The 20,719-nt window shown below is 37.8% G+C and overlaps 1 protein-coding gene across 7 annotated transcripts in view; it reads left to right on the top strand.

Moving 5' to 3' along the window:
* Rnf111 (ring finger protein 111) overlaps positions 1-20,719 on the top strand; it is a 69,634-nt gene that overhangs the window by 33,395 nt on the left and 15,520 nt on the right. For 5 of the 7 annotated variants that reach the window (XM_021172532.2, XM_021172537.2, XM_021172536.2 and 2 more), the window contains 5 exons: positions 2,498-2,624; positions 6,757-6,920; positions 8,065-8,259; positions 12,250-12,566; positions 15,540-15,795. In XM_021172532.2, coding sequence (XP_021028191.1) covers positions 2,498-2,624; positions 6,757-6,920; positions 8,065-8,259; positions 12,250-12,566; positions 15,540-15,795 — 1,059 coding nt within the window. The remainder of the gene's footprint in view (positions 1-2,497; positions 2,625-6,756; positions 6,921-8,064; positions 8,260-12,249; positions 12,567-15,539; positions 15,796-20,719) is intronic. The other 2 variants (XM_021172538.2, XM_029481374.1) reach the window with 1 other exon arrangement.

Genomic DNA, 20,719 nt, shown 5'->3' with positions numbered 1-20,719 from the left:
AAAGATTGGTGGGGATTAGTTTGGTTTTTTGTTTGTTTGTTTTTGTTTTAATCTCAACTCTTTAAGAATTGTGTCCTTGCATTCTTTGGAAGTAGTTTTATTTCTCCCTAGACAAATATGAACACTGACATTAAAAGCATCATATGCCCAGTGACTGACAAAAACCTCATTGGTAAAAACCTGACTTTGAGTCCAGGTCTGATGACTAAGTCAAATATGCTTTAGTCTGAGTAGCATTGGGGTCAGCTAAACTACCAGTTTTATTCTTGGGTATAACAGTGTGTGTTAGCATTGTGGGCTAGTGACTGATAGAAATCTGAGCCTTTTTAATGCTTTTAAGTGCTACAATATAGCAATTTTACCTTATCTACTGTTTTTGCCAATACACCTAATATAAATTTAGTATTGGATATTGTTTTACAAGCATTGGTTCATGTATCAGGTTCACCAGAATTCTGAGAAATAGTTCTCTCCTAATGCATCTTTATTATTTGGCTTCTAAATTATTAAGAATTTCTGTTCATAAATAGAAAACAAATTAAGTTTCAGTTGGATTAGTAGCACTCTTGTTGGACATTGTGTTACCCTAACTTTAAAAAACAAACAAACACAACACACACATGCATATATATGTGTGTGTGTATGTGTGTGTGTGTATATATATATATATATATATATATATATATATAATTTTATTTTTGTTTATTTTTTGAGATAGAATCTTTTTGTGTATCCCTGGTTGTTATGAAACTCACTATGTAGACCAGGCTTTTCTTAAACTCACAGAGATCCTCCTGAATGCTGGAATTAAAGGCAGGTAACACCATGTCCAACAGAATTCAGTTATTTTAAGATAATCTAATAAATTTAGGTTCAAGAGTAGATGCTTATTTTAGTGTTTGATTTCTGTGATTGTTCAGTGACCCCCTACTTGACCAACCCACTGATTTACTTATTTTTGTTCGTTTTAATTATTTTTGATAATTATCCCATTTCATTTATTTTATTGTATATTTTGCTTAGATATGTGTTGTGCACTATGTATATGTAGTGTCACCAGAGAAGGGGATTAGATTTCCCTAGAACTAGAGTTACAGACTTGAGCCATCATGTGTGTCCTGAAATTTAATTTGAATACAGGTTCTCTTTCCTTTTTTTTTTTTAAAGAATAAAAATTTGGGGGATTATCATTTATTTGTATGGATTTTACCTGCATGTATGTATGTATATCATATATGTGCTGTGCCATTGGAGGTCAGAAGAGGTCATCAGGTCNCCTGGAACCAGCATTAGAGAGAGATTCCATGTGGGTGCTAGGATGACACAGATCCTCTGTAAGAGCAGTCAGTCTTAACTGTTGACCCATCTCTCCAACCCCTCATTAATTTAGTTTTAAAACTTCCTGTTTTATACCACCAAAACCTTGGAGTTTTCAGTTAGACATGCATATAAGACCCCTCCCTCCCTCCCTTTCTTCCTCCCCCCTCTCCCCTCTTCCTCCTCCTCCTTCCCCCCCTTCTCTCTCTCTCTGTTAGATCTACTTGGTATGGTGCACCAGGTGTGCATGCAGTTGGGTGTCCCATTATATTTTTAACCTGTTTGTTTTATTTGAAAAGATTTGGTCTCTTACTGACCCTTCAGCTCATTATTTGGCTAGGCAGGCTGGCCATTGAGCACCAAGTATCTACCTTTTCCACATTTTATAGGTTCAGGGGCTCTGAATTCATGTAACTATCCAGCTAGTCTCAAATTACCCATTAACATTTTCCCCCTATGGGTTTGAGATGACATCTTGTTATATGCTGAATTTTGTTTTTATTTGGATTTACTATTGGAATTTTTAAAAATTTATAAATTTATTTACTATTTGTAGGTGGGTGTTTGGGTGTGGGTGTAAAGGTCAAAGGATAATTTCTGGGAGTTGGCTCTCTCCTTCCACTGTTTAGCTCCCAGGGGTCCCAGAACTCAGAACAGTACTCCTGGTAACAGAGTGCTTTTACCTGATGAGCCATCTCTCCAACTTCTCTGAAGGGAGTTTTATTTAGTGTCTTGTTTGTGTACAGAAGAACACACTTTGATTATAGAATCTTTACCATTTTTAAAATATTTTTGCTTATACTTTCAAATATGCTTTACTCTCAGTTTGCTTATCTATAGATAAGAGAGTGAGAGTTGTTGGGATGTGGTTCCAGTTCCAAAGCTTATGCCTTTTGTACCCACTCTACACTTGGTTATTCCTACCCAGAGTTCTACCTCCCACCAGCTGCTTTTATCCCCTTGCTCTGCCTCCTGCTTAACATTTCTGAATTTGGATTGGTTTTGACTATTTAGGCTCATTTGTTGGCTCTTCAACAACAAAGATGCTGTATAACTCCTCATTATTTTCATATTAATTTAAGTTAAAATTAGTTTAATACTCTTGAAGGTAAGGATAAAATTTTTTGCCTAGAGATTAGCATACACATGCCTTTTAAACAGGTTTGCTTTTTATTTCCAGGAAGTATTGATGAAGATGTTGTGGTGATAGAAGCTTCCTTCACTCCCCAGGTCACTGCCAATGAAGAAATTAATGTTACCTCAACTGACAGTGAAGTGGAGATTGTTACAGTTGGAGAAAGCTATCGGTGAGACTTTAGTTCTTAGCTGTATACTTGCACTTTTAAATGTAGATACTTTACCATGTTTTTGGTACTGATTCCCTCCAGATCCTCAGCTTGATACAAAGCCACATTAGATTCCCTCCAGATCCTCAGCTTGATACAAAGCCACGTTAGATTCCCTCCAGATCTTCAGCTTGATACAAAGCCACGTTAGATTCCCTCCAGGGAGACAGTAAAACTCACCATTGCAAAATTCCCTCCCAGACCAGTGGAGCTAGAATCTTAGGGGATCTCATATTTTTATCCTTGCCTCATTTGCTCTAAGTAAGCAACAGTTTTACTTAATATTTTTTTTAACATGGGTTTTTTAATTTCTAGCACATAGAATCCATAAACTGTGAAGTTTGGTTGTGAATAAAATATAAATATTGGGTATAATTCTGAATTTACAAATGAAGAAAACTTACTGCCATAAAAACAGCACTTGTTATTTGTGTACATCAAGATTGTCCTCATTGTTACATGTGAAATTGTGCTTTTATGTTATAGGAGCCAAGTTTAAGGCCCTTTTCATTTAATCATGCTAATTAAGTTCTGAACTAATAAGTGAGTAGAAAGATCTCATTTGTTTAGATAGGTATCTGAACATACGTGGACTCTTGTAGAATTACTTTTGATACCATGGCTCCTTGTTTGAAATGAAAAAGTTAATATTTTATTTACCCCATGCTTAACTTGATAATAAGTATTGATATTAGTGGTAAAATGTTGCTTATTTGATATACCAGACTAGTCTGAGGATGAATATTAATTTTCATGTTGGAATGAATTTAGAAGTACATTGGAGGATTTTGTATGCTTTTCTGTTGATACTTTTTTGTTGAAGTGTGGCTTCTAATGATAGGAGAGTTTTCTCTTTCCTTTTTTTTTTAAAGAATAAAAATTTGGGGGATTATCATTTATTTGTATGGATTTTACCTGCATGTATGTATGTATATCATGTATGTGCTGTGCCATTGGAGGTCAGAAGAGGTCATCAGGTCCCCTGGAACCAGCATTAGAGAGAGATTCCATGTGGGTGCTAGGATGACACAGATCCTCTGTAAGAGCAGTCAGTCTTAACTGTTGACCCATCTCTCCAACCCCTCTCCTCAATTGTTTTTGGTTTTAAGTGATTTCCTGGAATAGGAAATTGGCACTCTATAGTGTGTGCCATAGGCTGTCACAGTTAACTTGCCACTGCTTACAAGGCAGAGCACCAATTGAGTTTTTATATGTTAGCTCTCAGCTGTTAGAAAGTAAGATCTGTTTTCCTTGTGGAAATGGAGATGCTTTTATCAACCAGAAACATTTCTCCATCTAAGAGTGAACCTAGACTCATGATCCCTAGGTAGTTTCCTGTTAGTACCTGAAACGCACCTTTGTTATGGTTGGAATGGTTTTCTGCCCTTCAGATGTAAGAGAATATTTTTGTCTATCTGTCGTGTTAGGATTTGATAGTTGTCATTGTCATAGTGGCCTTGAAGACCTCTGTGACACTGTTGCCTTATGTTTGTACTAGAGCTCTATCCAGTAGTCTGTCTGGAGGAAGAACAACCTAACCTGCAAAGCCAAAAGAGCCATAAAGTAGACCTGGAGCTGCCTGCCAGAGAAGATAGACAGACAGACAGACAGACAGACAGACAGACAGACCCCACACTCATCGTAGTCTCTGGGCTTCTCAGGAAAATCTTTTTTTTAAATTTAGACCCTCCAACCTCCGGCACCCTTGCCCGTCTGACCCAAGACATGATTCTCCCTGGCTCTCCTAAAATTCGCTCTGTTGACCAGGCTGTGCTCAAACTCAAAGAGCTCCATCTGCCTATCTCTGCCTCTGCCTACCAAATGCTGGCATTAAAGGCATGTATCACCACCACTCAGCCTAATTTAGGTTATTTTTACTTTTAGATTTATTATATGTGTGTATTTTGTCTGTATTTCTGTGCATTACATGTGCTCCTAATGTCCACACAAGTCAAGAGAGTATGTTAAATCTTCTAGAACTGGAGTGCTGATGGCTGTGAGCCACCATGTATATGCCAGGAATGGAATCAGGATCCTCCACAAGAACAAGGAATGCTATTAACTTCTGAACTATCACACTCTCTCCCCCAGGTGTGTGTGTGTTTTGCCTGCGTGTGTGTGTGTGTGTGTGTGTGTGTGTGTGTGTGTGTGTTGCCTGCTGTGTTGTATTTCTTGGTCCTTCTGTCTGTCTGTTCATGAGTATGTGCACTTGAGTGCAGGTGTTCAGAGGCCAGAGCGGATGTTAATTCCTTTGAGACTAGAGTTCAAGATAGTTGTGGGTCACCTGATGTGGGTGCTTGGCACCCAGCATCCCTTTCAAGAACAGCAAGTATTCTTAACCACTGAGTCATTTCTCTAGTAGCCCTTTCTTTTCTCAGAAGTTTTTAATAAGGATATTTATCCTTATAAGAAATGATTTTTAGGAGGCTTGGTGAGATGGCTCAGGAGGTAGAGCACTGACTGCTCTTCCTAAGGTCCTGAGTTCAAATCCCAGCAATCATATGGTGGCCTACAACCACCCGTAAATGAGATCAGATGCCCTCTTCTGGTGCGTCTAAAGACAGGTACAGTGTATTTATTTATAATAATAAATAAATCTTAAAAACAAATGATTTTTATCTTAGGTGTGTTTATAATGGCTCATGATATCCAATGCTTTCTCATATATGCATTGTCTTAAAATTACCTCTCATACTCTTTTTTCTTCAGAATTTTAGGTTTTGAATTCCTTTTTAAACTCTTGGACTTTAGTGTTGTTAAAGACTGTTCATCCCCCTTTGAATTTTTGTATATTTTTCTTAATGGTGGCACCCTTTCTAACTTTGCATTTAGGAACACGGTGCCTACTGGATCTGACTCACATTTGTCACACGTGCTGATGACAAACTTCACAGTTTTATGCTTAGTCTGAGCATACTGAAGACACAAACTGTGTAACAATTTGTGACTTATTTGCCTCATTTTTCAAAAGCAGATTTAGCTGTTCTCTTGAAGCCTTGAGTAGGTTAAGAATATTAGTGTACTATCAGTAAATACTCTGTCATCATGATTATGAATCCTTATGAAACATCTAAATGCCTGTGAGTGATTGAAAAGAGTGCAGTGCCATTCACTTATGGTATTTAAAGTTGTGATTTGATGCTTAAAGTAGTTCAAGCAAGTGATCCTCACAAATTCATCAACAAGCCAGTGCTTTCATTTTGTTAACTCTAGGGACTTTCTCTGCTGTATTTATACAGTGTCTGTGTATTACCTTAGGAGAGGACCAGAAGCTTTTCCTGGTATAGCATTTCTAAAGTTAAATTCTACAAACCTAGGTTGGGACATTATTGCACAGATATGACTGTGTGTCTTACTTGGGATTTCTGTTTGTGTTTCTTCATTATAGTGAATAACTTGGGATGCTGGAGTGTGTGCCTTAGTTAGGGCTTTACTTCTGTGAACCGACTCTATGACCAAAGTAACTCTTATAAGAACAACATTTAATTGAGACTGGCTTACAGATTCAGAGGTTCAGTATATTATCATCAAGGCAGGAACATGGCAGCATCCAGGCAGGCATGGTGCATGTTGAGCTGAGAGTTCTACGTCTTCATCTGAAGGCTGCTAGTGGAAGACTAGCTTCCAGGCAGCTAGGATGAGGGTCTTAAAGCCCACTTCCACAGTGACACACCCACCCCAAAAGGCCACACTTACTGCAACAGGGCCACCTTCTAATAGTGCCACTTTTTGGGCTAAGCATATATAAGCCATCACACAGTGTATTCACTTATAATCCAAGTGAGTATCTAAAACAGTGTCTACTAAGTGGCTATTAAATGGTTTTTGTCTTTTTGTCTTTTTGAATGGTTGATCTGACATCATCTATATTCTGCTTTGGTTCTCTGATTGGTGGTACCTTCATTTAGCAGTTTATTCAGTGCCTGACATTGCATTGGTCATTGTTTTTAATCCAGTAACCATTATTCCTTGGGAGAGGTCTTGCATGAAGAATTTAAGTGTTTTATAAGATAAGCTTGTGGAATTTTAGAGTGACTGAAAAAGGATCCACTCTTCATTTATGTTTACTAACTTGATGCTGACATCATTTAAGGTCTCGTTCAACCCTTGGACACTCCAGATCTCATTGGAGCCAAGGTTCAAGTTCGCATACAGGACGGCCACAGGAGCCTCGAAACCGCAGTAGGATCTCTACTGTTATACAGCCCCTGAGGCAGAATGCAGCAGAAGTTGTGGACCTTACTGTTGATGAAGATGGTAAGTTGCAATAGTAGCTGTTGGGTTATGAAGAAAATTTGACAAAATATCTTAAGTGACCATTTTGTGATCCAGTGTTTGATAAGTGTTATTATTCTTAAAATCTTTATATTTGTTTGTTTACATTTATAAACTTCAAAAACAAAGACATGGAAAATGAGATTAACATGAATATTAAAATTCATAGCTAATGTTTTGAAGTGGTTGCTTTATGTAAAGGGTGAAAATGAAGTGCGTTATGAATAATCCTCTTGAGACACACCTTTGCCTTACTAGTTTTCCTGGTAAGGACATGGAGAGAGGTTAGTAACTTAGCTTTGTCATACTGTGGTAAAATTATAAGCACCAGCTGGGCGGCCTGACTTGAAATTATGCTGTGTACAGTTTGTTGCTTGAATATGTGACTGAGGCCCAGGGGCAGAACTTGGACTTTGTTCTAACTTTTTTTTCTTTGTGGTGAATAGACCAGACAATTTAGCAGGTACTGAAAACTTTTTTCTCTTGGTACTGGGAATCAAACCCAGGGTGTCAGACATACTAGGTAAGCACTCTACCAGTGATGTACAGCACTAGTCCTACTAGAGAACTAAACATCTGTTTAACTAGGTTAAACATGCATGTTGGGGTTTTTAAATGCAGTTCTTATCTCTCAGTGGCATTTTGGTTTGATGTTGCAGTAAAATTTCTTTTTTTTTTTTTTTTTTGGTTTTTCGAGACAGGGTTTCTCTGTGTAGCCCGGGCTGTCCTGGCACTCACTCTGTAGACCAGGCTGGCCTCGAACTCAGATATCCGCCTGCCTCTGCCCCCTGAGTGCTGGGATTAAGGGCGTGCGCCACCACGCCCGGCTGCAGTGAAATTTCATGAGAGCTTTATTGTGTGTTGTACTTATTTGTTCTTAATGCTTGATTTTTTTTTTTTTTTTTTAATTTTAGTCATTATCGTAGTAAGATTAACTTCTCCAGGTATGGGCATGTTCCTATAAGCAACACTTGGTAGGCCATGATAGGGAATTCCGAGCCCAACCTATCTATATATATAGCAAGGAACTGTTTCAAAGGAAAAAAATAAGTTGCTAACTCAAATTAAAATACAACCATTCTTTAATCTTCTGTGAATTTACAAATTGATGTTTTATGTTTTGTAGAACCTACTATAGTACCAACCACTTCTGCTAGAATGGACTCACAAACTACTAGTGCTTCCATTAACAATTCAAATCCATCTACCTCTGAGCAAGCCTCTGATACTACTTCAACTGTGGCCAGTAGCCAGCCTTCCACAGTGTCAGAGACTGAAGCTACTCTTACAAGCAATAGTGCAACTGGTTCTTCTGTGGGCGGTACGTAAGACTGTTTTCACAGTGTTGGCAAGAGTGTATTCTTACACAGTGAGGTACTTCATGTTAGCAAAGCAGTATCAAGAAAGTAAGAAATGGTCCATAGAATGTAAGAAAATACATTTGTAAGTCATGCCTGATGAGGGTTCTAATAACAGAATGCATATAGCTCTCTGAAATAATAAAAACACAGCAGCCTAATTTAAAAATGGACAAAGTATTTGACCAGACCCTTTCAAAGGCCAATGAACCCCATGCGAGATAGATGCTAAGCATCACTACTGATTCATGAAATGTGATTGAAACCGTATTGAAGTACATAGTTCACACCTACACAGCCGTCCATGATTTAAAAAGAACAAAGAGTCCCCAGAACTGGTCATAGAGAAATTGGAACTCTAGTGACATACAGTAGAATGCAGATGGCATAGCTGCTGAGTGAAACACTGGGTCCTCCTCATAAAGTTAGACAGAGTTCCCTTATGGCCCTGGCATATTCTGAAATCAGGAAGATGGGGATAGGAGTTTTAAAGGTTTCAATGATGTCATTTTCTCTATTTTGTCATTGCTCCTTGTTCTGCCGGCATTATATTATACATAAGAAGTGTTGCCTAACCCAAGGCCAGAAAGAACTTCATTTTGTTTGGTTGGTTGGTTTGAGCTGAAGACCTCATATGTGTTGAGTGTATTTGTTTTGTTTTGTTTTTAAAGATTTCTTTATTTATATGTATGTATATGTGTCACTTCAGACACAGCAGAAAAGGGCAGTAGATCCCATTGCAGATGGTTGTGAGCCACCACGTAGTTGCTCGGAATTGAACTCGACCTCTGGAAGAGCAGTCAATGCTCTTAACCTCTGAGCCATCTCTCCAGCCCTTGAGTGTGATTTTTATCACTGAGCTATATAACCATCCTAAAGAATTTTGTATTTTCAGTGCTGATGACATTTTTTTTTAACTAGCAGTTATATTTCTGGTTCTCTCTCAGTAGCTCAAGGCAGCTTGATTTCTGATGGACAGTGGTTCAGACAGGAACTTACCAACAAGGACACACGATAGATACTGTAGCTCATAAATTGACTATATTGCTATTTTTAATTAATTAATGAGAGCACTTTTGTTTTTTTGTTTGCTCTTAATTCTGATAACATCTTTGTGACTTTCATCAAACTGGAAAATGGCTGGATTTAAAGGACTTTTCTGGAGGAAAACTAAAGACAATTGAGAACTGTTCATGGAAGGATTTTTCATGGATATCTTTCAAATGCCATGTTCTCAGAAAAGAAATGTAGTCAGAGGCAAATTTTTTTTTTATTAATTTATTAAGTGCATATTCTTTCTTGGTACTTTACTTGGATATTTTATATGACTTTAAAAAAAAAACAACAACTTGGTACCAGTGGAAGCCAGAGGAGGACATTAGATTCCCCTGGAACTGGAGTTATAGACAGTTGTGAGTCACCATGTGGTTGCTGGGAACTGAACCTGTGTCTTTGACTGAGCTATAACTCTAGCCCCCTTTATGTGATTTACTGTTATCATTTAATACTTAAAGTGCCTTGGTATTGGCATTATAATTCCCATTTTATAGAAGAAGAGATTTCAAAAGTTAAATATTTTGATTGGAGCTCATAGCATCTTTGTGGTAAGGATTTCAGTTCTTCATTCACTTCTCTCCTGATAGCCTTAATACTCATATTCTTGCCTACATTTCATAATCACCTTACAGCTTTCATTTATGTATTATGTATATCTACTTATTTTTAGTACCTTCTGTTTCATTTCTTAGTTGTTCTGTTTCATTAGTCACTGTAGTTCCTGACAGTTCATTCTTAATATTACACTATACCATCTTTGAGACAGATGTTTGTCCCAGGTCAAATTGTACAGAAACTTAATAAAAGTGGCATATGTAGTTGTACTGAATTAAAGCAGTTGAATTAATTGTATTTTTTCTTCCTGTACAACATCATATGGAATGTCAGTTCTACTTTCTACCTATCAGGTGTTCCCTGCTTCATACAGGTTTTCTACTTTGAATCATTTAAGCCAGCTAACTACACTCATATCTAAATAACTAAATGGTGCAGTTAATGACCAGGTGCCGTGCAGCTGCTGCCTCCATAAATGCTGAATACCTCATTAGTAGGCTTTTTTTTTTTTTTTTTAAGTAGGCTTTTGGGAGTGATTTACCCTCCATATCTTGTTAGTTCTTCCCCTCTCCCTCCATGATTTTCTAAAACTCTGTCCTTTTCCTCAAGGCTTTCATCTTTCGTGGGAAGAAAGTTAAAGAATAAATTCTCAGGCATGTGTTCCTATAACACCTGAAGATATTAGCTTTGTAAAAGCTTTTGTGTGTTTATGCTTGCAATTTTTTTTAAATGCCTGATCCACTACTAACTGACTGTCTATCCCAGTGTCTTTGTTCTATCTCCAGCCTTAACCTTGTGCTCTCTTCGTCTTTGTTGTCTTCACCATTTCCTAGTACAGGTACAGGTACTCCTGCTGTCTCTGTGTGTACATGTTATGTGTTTCCATTCTACATTCTTTATTATTGGAGTTATTTATCTTTTTTAATGTGTGTGCATGCGCGTGTGGATGCCTATGCATATTCACACCAAGGTGAGTGTGGGAGTTACAGGGCAACTTGGAGAAGTCAGTTCTTTTTTCAATATGGTGTCTAGGGATTAAACCTAAGTCTTAAAGACTCAGCACTTGGGAGGCAGAGGCAGGCAGATTTCTGAGTTCGAGGCCAGCCTGGTCTACAGAGTGAGTTCCAGGACAGCCAGGGCTATACAGAGAAACCCTGTTTTGAAAAACAAAACAAAACAAAAAAAAAACAAAAAAAGTAAANAAAAAAAAAAAAGATTCAGTGGCAAGTGCTTTCACCCATTGTCTGGCCTCTGTTTTTTAATTTGCTTCTGACTTCTTTCAGAGTGATGAGAGATGCGCTATATGCCTGGTAACAATCTTCTGATGCCTGTCTTCTTCCCAGGCCTTTCTTTGGCCCTTCTGTTTCATAATTGCAGTGTTCACCTGCCACCAGGAAGCTGATGATTCTCATTCTGTGGTTTTACACCGTTGTCCTTGTTTATATTCACCCATCCTTGGACATCTTCCTTGGACCATTCTGGAGTCACCCCTTCAAATTCATACTCAAAACAGCTGCCTGTGCATATACTTGAATTATGCTTCCCATCTGCAGTATTTGTATGTTCAACAAATAGTCATTGAGTTGATAATGTGCTACCAGGTGTTTTTCTCCCAGTGTGATTAAACATAAGTCTTCATTGGAACAGATTAACAGATTACATATGGCGTGTGCGTCCCCTCCACAAATTAGTTTTATCTGAGTTTGGACAGAAGAGAAAATGAAAGGATTGGTAGATAGTGGTCCAGCCAGATACTCATTGAGGTGGATACTGTGACTTCAAGTATAGTTGAATATACCCATAAGACTTCAGTATTGGAAAGTATTACTGGTTAAAGGGATTTAGATTTTTTTTTGTAGCATAGAGTGGAAGAATTCACATGGTATATTTGAAACTTTATTGCTAAGAAATTAGGAAAAGATAATCTCTTGTCAGTCCATGATACATATGAACTCCCTGCAGAATTTATATTCTCAGAAAAATCATTCTGAGACACTACACAACATTCCATACTGTGTGTTAAGCACATGGCACCATTATATTCTTTTTTATTTTAAAAGTTACACCATTGATATGTGTGTGTGTATGTGTGTGTGTATGTGTGTGTGTGCACATATGCACACACACGTGCAGTTCATAAGACATGAGGCAGACATTTCTCTCCTATCATGTAGGTCCCAGGAATCTAACTTAGGTGTTCTGGCTCAGCAGTGATCCCCTTACTATGCTGATCAGTCTTACTAGCCCAGTATCACATTAGATTCTTATTTCCAGATTGATACACAGTACTTATTTTTATGCAGTGTTATTTGATCATTCTTTGCATTTGTTTCTGTTTCAAGATGATGTGAGGAGAACTGCATCTAGTGCTGTCCCAGAAAGTGGTCCTCCTGCAATGCCAAGGCTACCTTCTTGCTGCCCCCAGCACTCACCATGTGGAGGGACATCACAGAGTCATCATGCATTAGCACATCCACACTCAAGTTGTTTTCAGCAGCATGGCCACCATTTTCAGCATCACCACCATCACCACCATACTCCCCACCCAGCTGTCCCAGTTTCTCCTTCCTTCAGTGACCCTGCTTGCCCTGTGGAAAGACCTCAAGTACAGGCGCCTTGTGGAGCAAATAGCAGCTCTGGTTCCAGCTACCATGACCAGGTGTGTGGGATTTACAAGTCACTTCCTCCCTTCTCCCTTTCCCCTTTCCCTTCCTGTTTTAAACTTGCGGTCATAAAGAAATTGAAAACCCCAGTGATATATTTTAGTGTATGTGTTGCCAAAATGAGTTTGTCTATAAACTAAGCCATATTCTTGAATGCAAAAGTGACCTAATTTAGTGAGCTGTAAATTTTTAAATTGAGTCTTGGTATACAGAAAGTTTAAATTATTGCAGACAGTTATGGGGGAAAGTAGACATGATATGTATTGTAAAATTTACTTATTGGGCCATGTAGATGGCATGGTGGAGTAAAGGCACTTGCTGCCAGGTCTGACCTGAGTTCAGTCTCAGGAACCCACATAAGTTAGAAGAGAGAGCCAATTCCTACAAATTGTTCTTTGACTTACATATGCATGAATGAGCACTCCCCCCCCCCCATACACTAAATGCAATTAGAAACATAAACAAACCCAAAAGATGTATTTCAGGGAAGTCAATGTAACTTTGACTTGTCATGTGGCTGAACAAAGCCAGAATAGAGCTGAGAAAGGCTGTCCTGCTGTGCCTCCTGACCTTCTTGAAGCACCAGGTTTTGCCTTTTAAATTTTTCTGGCTGTCTCTTTGGGGATCTAACTTCTTAACAATAATGAAGAGGTCTTCTCTGGTGGGGATTTGAAGAGTTTAATTAATGACCAAGATTTAAGATGTTTTGCTTCTTTTCTGTTAACAGTTCAGGGTATTAATTGGTTGTCTGAAGCCATTGTGCTTCTGAGGAAGGAGGTGTGTGGAAGGCCCTGCTATGAAGGGAAGCTTCCTTTTACTAGCAATGGGAGTTGAAAGAAGAGTAGATTTAACTTTGTCGGCAGTGGTGAGGTAGCCCCCCAGCTTCCCCATTCACAAGAGAGCTGCCAACAAATGAGTTTATCATGTACTACTCTTGTTGTAGTTGATAAAGAATACAGCTGGCTAAGAAGAGATAACTTCAGTACTCAAGACACAGCAGGCAGATCTCTAAGTTCCAAGACAACAAGGGCTATACAGAAAAATCCTACCTTGAAAAAGGAGTGCGGTGGGGACAGAGTTAGACAGAGAGAGATCGCTAACCCCAGTACTTAGAGGCAGAAGCAGGTGGATCTCTGAGTTTTAAGCAAGCCTAGTCTACATAGCAAGTTCCAAGATAGCTAGGAATATGTAATGAGACCTTGACTCAAAAAATAAAAGATAAAAGTATAGGAAAGATTGAATTATATAAACAATGCTTCCTTTTGGCTGGAGTCAGTAGGTACCTGTCTTTACCAGGTCCAGTCACCTTAAAACTGGTTCTCAACCTGTGTGTCATAACTCTTATTGGGGATTGGACAACCCTTTTTTACAGGGGTCACCTTAGACCAGTGGAGAAAACAGGCATTTACATTATACTTCTTAACAGCTACTCCTTAAGAAGTAGCAATGAAAATAGATTTATGATTGCGTGTCACCACAACATGTGGAACTGTATTAAAGTGTTGCAGCATTAGAAAGGTTGAGAAGCACCAAAGGAATGGTTGGCTTATCTCTAAAGTTGTCTCGTGGACAGCAGACTGGTGTTGGTAGAGATGAACCTCAGGAATTGCCCTCTCTGTCTCCTCATTGCTGAGGTTATAGTTGTGCACTTAGCTTTTCCTGTTGGTTCTGGAGAAATCAAACTCATGTCCTTATGCAGAACCATCTTTGTATCCATGTTTGACACTGTTCAGGGATAAGATCTTCACTGTAGGCTAGGCTGGCCTTGCTTCTCTTACCTGAGGGCTAGAGTGACAGGTGTATTAACCACACTTGGCCAAATCCACTTTGAAAACTACAGCTGTACTGAACCTAACTCGTAGACATTGTGTTTAAAATACTGAAAAATACCAACAAAAATAACAACCCAATAATTCTTACTTTATAATCTACTTTAGAGTGAGATCAAAGTGTTTACTTAGGGTTTTACATAACTAACACATAGTTATATATATTTCTCTATATGATATTTTGATACATATATAGCCTTCATGTCCATCACAAAAGTCATCATTTCCATGTAGGGAACATGAAGACTCTTATAGTTATTCTGAGATACTCACTGTTGTTGGCTCTAGTTACCCTACTGTGTACCTTGAACTTTGCAAACCACATGCTTTAATAGGAGAAAATGTTAATTCTTTCTAACTCACTCTGTATATCAGGCTGGCCTCTAACTCATAGAGATCCTCCTACCACTGCCTCATAAGTGTGGAACTTGAAGCTGTGAGCCGTCATGCCCTGCTTGGTTTTGTTTTGTTTTTTCACTGTTAGAGTTTTAGTCTGTTATAAAACAATGTAGAAAATTTTGACAGATTGTTAGTAGAATTCTAATGCTTTCAGTGCTGTGATAGCATACTGTCTCTGGTTAGAATTTCAGAGTAAAGCAGTTGTGCTTTCAAACCTTCTGTTCTGTTAGTACACAGAATGTAAGAGAAATCAATCTTCAAAGTTTTTTCAAATTAGTGTGTGTGTGTGTGTGTGTGTGTGTGTGTGTGTATTCTTGCTTGTCTTTTATATACCTCATTAATGCATTCATGTCCAGGGAGGTCAGAAAAGGACATCAGATTCTCAGATCTCCTGGAACTGGAGTTTTAGGCAATTGTGAGCTACCTATTTTGGGTGTTAGAACCTAGGTCTTCTGCAAAAGCATCAAGTTTCTTAGACCAGTCAGCTGTCTCTAGCCCTAAGAAATAAATCTTACAGTAACATTAGTTAAATAATGCTTACCTTGTATTTTATACTTAAAGTTCAAGCCTTATACAGTATTTTCTTTGTGTTTGATTTTTGTCATACAAAAATTTGTGTTCCCAAATTTATTGAAGACTTTGTTTTCCTAGAGAGAGCTCTAGTAATATGTTTGTCGTGTGATAAGAAATGATGTTTTCATGAAACTTTAGAAAGGTAAACTCTAATTGTTCTTTACCCAGCAGGCATTGCCAGTCGATCTGAGCAACAGTGCTCTCAGGACTCATGGAAGTGGGGGTTTCCATGGTGCATCTGCCTTTGACCCCTGCTGCCCTGTCACTTCTTCCCGGGCTGCAGTCTTTGGCCATCAGGCTGCTGCTGCCCCGACTCAGCCATTATCAATAGATGGCTATGGCTCCAGCATGGTTCCCCAGCCCCAGCCCCAGCCCCCTCCACAGCCTTCTCTTTCGTCATGTCGGCACTACATGCCACCTCCATGTAAGTATGAATCTAGGGGGCAAAGAACTGGAGTATGGAAATGGGCCATTGTAATTCCCCCATGGAATTACATTGATTCTAGTTTATGAATTTTAGTAAGCTTATAAATGAACTTACTTATTTTTCCCATACAACTATCTATGAAATTGAGATGTATTGAGTGGTACTTTATATTCTTAATTAAGCAAGAAAATTTTAAGGAATTTGGCTTTAGTTTTTAAGAGTATGAAGAAATATGAAAGTTTCGTAGCATTTCTAGTCACAGTAAAGGAAATTTGTTCAAGAACTTTCAAATTTTATTCAAAGAATTCTGAGTCAACTAAGACGTGAGGGGGGCTGTAACGAAATGTCTTGCCTTTTGGAAAAAGAGTTGTATAACTCCTTTGAAATGGATGACTACAATAGAATCAGGCATGACAGCTATAAGGAAACTGGAATCCACTAGATAGGTTAAAACTGGCTATGTTACATAGTACTTTGTTTGAATCTTAGTAGCTCATTATAAAATGGAAGCTTAACAAATACTGTGATAATAACTTATGCTGAGAGTAAACCAGTGAGTTAGTAAGGAAGTTGTCTTTTATGATGGTTCTGTGCATTTCAGTTATTTATCTTGAGTTTCTTCTACTTCAGTGGTAAAATCTCATCCTTGCAAACACAGCTGGTGGAATCAGGCCAAACTTTGAATAATAAAACTAATGACATATTATTTGAGTCTCACTATTACAACGTAAAATACAAAGTTTGAGCTAGAAATGTTTAGAGACAGACTTTGTTTTGCAGAGATTTGATGAGTTAATGTGCGCGCTGATGAACTATGTGCACTGTTCTGTTACACTGCTGCTCGTCCTCAGTCTGCCCTTCCTAGTCAGACCTTACTGTGTGCTTCCTATCCTTCCCTTTTATCTAATAGGCAGACGATGTAATTTGACCAATAAAGATTGATATTTTTGACTTAAAGTTCTTTTATCTTTATCATAAAAGTGTGTCATGTAAATTCTACAGTGTTTAAACCAGAATATTGTAAAATGAAAAACTAAAAGCTCTTTCCTGTCTCATTAATCTTAGTTGCTCAGAGGTAGCAACTCTTTAGAGTTTAATATAAAAATAAAATATAAATATAAATTATATATAACATATAAAATATAAAATATTTAATATAAAATAAAAATATATAAAGTTTTCTTTATAGTTATACAGTATATCTGCCCTTTAAAAGAACACGAGCCTTTTCATTATATAGCATTCTGTATTTTTCTTTGATTTAACAATACATTGTTATTTTCTCACCATACTAACTCATAAAACTCAGTAGTGTTTATGGTTTTTCACTCCTTTCCTTTACTTTTTTTTAAAATTGGAACATTCTATTATATTAAATCTATTCTCTCTTGATGAATATTTATGTTGTTTGCAGTTACTTGAGTTTTTCTATAGCCAAACAAATACACTTTCAGGTCAGTACTGTTAAATTTCCCTCCATGGAATCATCCAGTTTATATTTGTTATTGGGGGCTCTGTGAGTGAAGGTAGGATTTGATTTTTCCCATGTGAGAGACATCTTTGACTGATGGCCCTGTTGCTTTTTCTCATTGTAGTGTATTTGTCATCTGTGTAGGTTCCCTGCCTCCCCATTTCCCTGTAAAAGCATTCGTAGCATAATTTATGTATAATGCATGCTGCTCTAATATCCCCTTTTCATTGAAAAGTGGATAGAAAAAGCACTAGAAAAAGTGGTTGAAGGAAAACAATTGGGTTTTACATGAAATGATGGTCTGAGTGGATTTCCCAGATCTGATAAGTTAGCTTAGTGACTTTGGGAGAGTTATTTACCACTTTTATTTTCAGTTTCTTCGCATTAGCAAAATGGGAATAATTCTGATTGGCTATAGCTTACAAATTTTTGATCCAAATGACTAAGTTGTAACCCACAAGTACTGTTATGTTAGGAAAAAGTTTCTTTGCTTTTGAAAGTGCATGGTCTTACGTAAGCAATGAAACTACTGTGTTTGGAAAACCATCTTTGAAATGTTTTGTGATCTATAAAGCCATGCAATTAGATGTTAGAAATAAAGCTATCTGCTATTATGTAGGAAGGAATTTGAGTCAGAGTCTTAATTATGTGCCCTGGTACTCATGAGCTACTTCCTGCCACAGTCTTGTAAGTGCTCAAATACAGGTATGTAATGCCACATGAAAAGAGGCTCCTTTTTAACCATTGAGCCATGGTGCACACTGTGTGACTGTTCAATGTAGTGAGTATGGAGTTATGCAATCTTGATATTGTAAGTGACAAGTGGAGCTTTTGTTTTTTGTTTGGTTTTGAAGACAGGGTTTCTTTGTGTAGCCTTGGCTGTCCTGGAACTCACTCTGTAGACCAGGCTGGCCTCGAACTCAGAAACCTGCCTGTCTTTGCCTCCCAAGTGCTGGGACTAAAGGCGTGCGCCACCACTGCCTGGTGCTTTTGGTTTTTTTTAACCAAAACTTCCTTTATATAAAGTATTAAAATATAGTCACTTCTAAAATGAAATCATAGGTATACAATTGTATTTATTAGTGAGCTAAGTCAAAAGCTATATAATAAAGAGAAGCAACAGTGGAGCAAATGTTTGAATGAAGTTTGAATGAAGACACTCCTGAACTCCTCCATTTCGTCAAGCATCATAAACCACCAATTTTAGACTGTCTCTTATACATTAGTCTATATTCACATTCCTTGCATCTGACTTGATTTCTGGATTTTATTTCATTTTCAGTGTGACACTCTCTCTATATATAATATGTTTACAGTGTGACTCTGTGTGTGTGTGTCTGTGTGTCTCTGTGTGTGTATGTATATGTGTGTGTGTCAGTGTCTCTGTGTGTGTATGTGTGTGTGTGTGTGTGTGTGTGTGTGTGTGTGTATCGTCAGCTGCTGCTGTGGGGGTCGAATGTCTTCCTGGGTGTCCATTGCTATTGCCTGTGACGCTCAAAGAAGCTTCCACTCTCTATGACAAGTGGAGCTTTTAGGAAGAACTTTCAAGAAGAATTTATTTTAAGTTTTATTTTATGCATAGTTGATGCATATCTATATACTTATATACTTAAACAGATTTTTCTGACTTGGTAAGAGCACCTATAAACTTCCAAAGGAAGATGGATTTAATGGCATGTATCTGTAATTGCAGCACTTAAGAGGTTGAGACAGAAGAATCTTAAATTTGAAGCCAATCTGGGCTATCTAGTTAGACCCTGTGATGAGAAACCAAACCAAAACATAATAAAAGTAATGGGAAAGGATTGGGACTGAAGAGCAGGTGGCATGTGCAGGCAGCAGGCTATCTCTTAGAATGTTTGCCTAAGAGTTCTAAAACTTTCTAAACAGAACTTTGACCTGTAAGTCATGAACACGGTGTGAAAAGGTTCTGGAAGCTGCTGGACATTTGGTGTGAATTGGAGAGAGGTGATCAGTAATAACCTGCTTTATCACCTGACTTCTGTGCGTTTTGAAAAGTAAATTTAGTAAAAAGTCTTTGAGAAAATTGGAAAAAAAAAGTGGTTTTGGGCAAGAAAAATAGTTTTAAAAGTTATAAACTATGCCAACAATACTGCCATATAGTTCTCTTCCCTCCATATATATGCTGTCATATTGTGCCCACTGACACACAGACAAGTAAATGTAGTTTTGCAAATTAAGAAAAATATTAACTTAAAAGACAGTTGTCTGTTAGTGAACTAGAAAATAACTGTAGTTCAGACTAGCTACTTAGAATATACCCCAGATGATAGTCTGGGACGTGCTGTCAGTAAGGTGTATGATGTGCAAGCTTGAGGACCAGAGGTCCATCTTCAGAACCTATGGGGAAAGGTTTAGTGTGTGTATTGTAATACAAGTGCTAGAAGACCAAGGCTGGACGATCCCTAAGGTTATTGGCCAGCAGATTAACCTCACTGAATCACTGAGCCCAAGTTCCCAATGAGAAAACCTCTAAAACAATAAAGTGGAGAGTTGTCCTAGTTAGGGTTTGTTTCTGTTGCTGTTATGAAACACGATGACTAAAAGCAACTTGAAGAGGAAAGGGTTTATTTGGCTTACACTTCCACATTGTCCTTCATTATTGAAGGAATTCAGGACAGGAACTTAAGCAGGGCAGGAACCTGGAGGCAGTAGCTGATGCAGAAGCAATGAAGGGTACTGCCTACTGGCTTCCTCCCCTTGGCTTGCTCAGCCTGCTTTCTTATAAACCTATGACTACCAGTCCAGGGATAGCACCACTCACAATGGCCTGGGCACTCCTCCATCAGTCACTAATTTAAAAAAATGCCTTACAGCTGAATTTCTTAGAGGCATTTTCTCAATTGAAATTTCTTCCTTTCTGATAATTCTAGCTTGCATCAAGTTGACATAAAACTGGCGAGCACAAGAGTTAATAATAACTACATTCTATGTCTAACTCTGGCTTACACACACACACACACACACACACACACATATGTGAACTGCAAGAGCATGACAGAAATGTGCAGACAGATGCACTAAAGAATATTGTTCTACTAGGCATGGTGGTATATACCCTTTAATCCCAGCACTCAGTTGGTTGAGGCAAGTAGATCTCTTGAGTTCCAGACCAGCCTGGTTTACAGAGTGAGTTCCAGGACAGCCAGGGTTACGTAAAGAAACCTTGTCTTGGAAAAAACAAAAAAACAAAAAAACAAAAAAAAAAACCAACCAACAAAAATAATTGCTTAATGAAATTAAGTTTGGACTAAAATCTAAGGTTTTTTTTTTTTTTTTTTTTTTTTTTTTTTTTGTTTTGTTTTTTTTTTTTTTTTTTTTTTTTTGTTTCTCGGCTTGCTTTGACTTTTTTACCTATTTCTAGTAACTGAGATTATAGATGGCATATTATGCCAAACTTGACTTTTTTTTTTTTTAAGATTTATTTAT

Source organism: Mus caroli, chromosome 9, assembly GCF_900094665.2.
Source record: "Mus caroli chromosome 9, CAROLI_EIJ_v1.1, whole genome shotgun sequence".
In the NCBI taxonomy this organism is placed as follows: Eukaryota; Metazoa; Chordata; class Mammalia; order Rodentia; family Muridae; genus Mus; species Mus caroli.
This window is presented reverse-complemented; position numbering and strand designations above follow the sequence as displayed.